Source organism: Corvus brachyrhynchos, unplaced genomic scaffold (assembly GCF_000691975.1).
Source record: "Corvus brachyrhynchos isolate BGI_N302 unplaced genomic scaffold, ASM69197v1 scaffold758, whole genome shotgun sequence".
NCBI lineage: Eukaryota > Metazoa > Chordata > Aves > Passeriformes > Corvidae > Corvus > Corvus brachyrhynchos.
This window is the reverse complement of record NW_008239552.1, coordinates 39,091-41,133: the sequence shown is the minus strand read 5'-3', so window position 1 is coordinate 41,133 and position 2,043 is coordinate 39,091. Positions and strand designations below refer to the sequence as shown.

At 56.1% G+C, this 2,043-nt stretch overlaps 1 protein-coding gene across 1 annotated transcript in view; it reads right to left on the bottom strand.

The window, feature by feature from the left end:
* Positions 1 to 2,043, bottom strand: part of PI4KB (phosphatidylinositol 4-kinase beta) — a gene marked incomplete at its 3' end in the record, with an annotated part of 13,906 nt that overhangs the window by 7,589 nt on the left and 4,274 nt on the right. The window contains exon 4 of the mRNA XM_017741571.1: positions 2 to 141. Within this exon, the coding sequence (XP_017597060.1) occupies positions 2 to 141 (140 nt within the window). The remainder of the gene's footprint in view (position 1; positions 142 to 2,043) is intronic.

Below are 2,043 nucleotides of genomic sequence, written 5' to 3'. Positions count from 1 at the left end.
CGCCGGCAGCTTGTGGTTGAGCAGGGAGAGCGCCGAGATGAGGCGCTGCGTCTTCTGCTCCTTGGTGGGCAGCGTGGCCAGGCGCTTCCCGATGGCCATCAGCGACTTGATGAACTCCCGCTCCGGAGCCAGCCGGACTGGCTGGAAAAGGCCGCCACGGGAAGCCAAAAGGTTGGGAAAAGAAGGAGGAGAAGTGGAGGTCATGCTGTTGGTTTTATAGTGGGAGCGAATTCCTGCCCTTCCCTTTTCCTGCTCTTCCCTCTTCCCATCCCAGAGCAGCTGGAAAAGGGCTGGGAAAGGGCTGGGAAAGGGTTGGGAAAGGGCTGGGAAAGGGGTGGGAAAGGGTTGGGAAAAGGTTGGGAAAGGGCTGGGAAAGGGCTGGGAAAGGGCTGGGAAAGGGTTGGGAAAGGGCTGGGAAAGGGTTGGGAAAGGGTTGGGAAAGGGCTGGGAAAGGGTTGGGAAAAGGTTGGGAAAGGGTTGGGAAAGGGCTGGGAAAGGGTTGGGATGAGAAATAAAAACTTTGGGGAAAAAAGGAGGAAAAGTGGAGGTGATGCCGGGGCTTTTCCATTGGGATTGAATTCCTGCTCTTCCCTGCTCCTCGTCCTTCCCTCTTCCCACCCCGGACTGGCTGGAAAAGGGTTGGGAAAGGTTGGGATGAAAAGCAAAAGGTTTGGGAAAAAGGAGGAAAATGGAGGTGCTGCCGGAGCAAATTCCCGCCCTTCCCTTTTCCAGAGGGAAATGTCTTCATCCCATCCCATTCCAAAGGATTTTTTTCCATCTTCCCACCCCTCCCTCCTCCCGGATCCCAGAAATTTGGGATCCCATCCACCGGCAGAGCAGGATCCCAGCGTTTTCCCTTCCCCCCTCCCGTTGTGCTGTCCGGAAAATCCTCCCCGGAATTCCAGAGCCAACGTTCCCAGCGGGATCTCCCGGTCCCTCCGGATTCCCAGGATTTGGGAGGATCCTCACTCCCATCCCTCTGGATCACCCTCCAGATTCCCAGGATTTGGGATTTTCCAGCTCCCTGGGAGATCCTCACTCCCAACCCTCCGGATTCCCGGGATTTGGCAGGATCCGGATCCCTGGAATCCAGGAGGATCCTGCCCCCAGCCCTCAATCCGACCATCCCATCCCAGCGGGATTTGGGATTTCCCTTTGGATGCAGGAGCCCCTCCTGCATCGATCCCGAATTTCCACTCCACATTCCTAAAATCCGGGAACAACCAAGGGCTGATTTTCGGGATCACCGAGCGCTCCGATCATGCTGGAAAAGGCGCATGCAAAAAGCCACGGATGGGGAAGAGGGGAGCAAGGGAAAACGCGGGAAAAATCGGGAATGGCCGATTGGGAAAGAAAGGGATCGGGAAAAATCAGGGAAAGAAGGATCGGGATGGGGATTCCCGGCTGGGAATCCGATGGATTTGTAGTCCACGGCCAAAAATTCCTCAGGAATTCTGGGATAACACTCGGCTTCCTTGCCCCCACCTCGCTCCAGGCACGGGATGAATATTCCAGAGGTTCCTGATCCCGGCTGGATCCCAAAAATCCCTTCCCCTCCATGGACTGAATCCCATTCCTGCAAAAACCGGGATATCCCGCGGATGCTTCCGCCCCCTCTGCCCGGCTTTTCCCATGGAATTCCGGTGGTTCTGATATTCCTGCTCCTCCCATCCAGGTCTTCCATGGATGCTGTCCCCTCGGAATATCAGGAAATGCTTTTCCCACCGGGATATCCCAAGGAATTCCCGCTGGTGGGGATTTGGGATGAGCCCAGGGATCCCTCTGGAACAGCCCCGCCTCGAGCCGGGGGAATTTTTCATTCCCGTCTTTTCCGGGGATCCCAAAACGCTTCCTAAGGATCTTTTCCAACACTTGGGAATATCCCAGCAGCTCCAGGATCCATTCGGAGCCTCTGGAATTCTGAGTCCGGTGGGAAACTTGGAGATCTTGGATCCTCCAGGCAGAGGGGTTGGGAAAATCCCTCTTCCTCCCATTCCTCATCCCACCATTCCCAAGGATCCCTCCCACAGCAAAGCTTCCCAT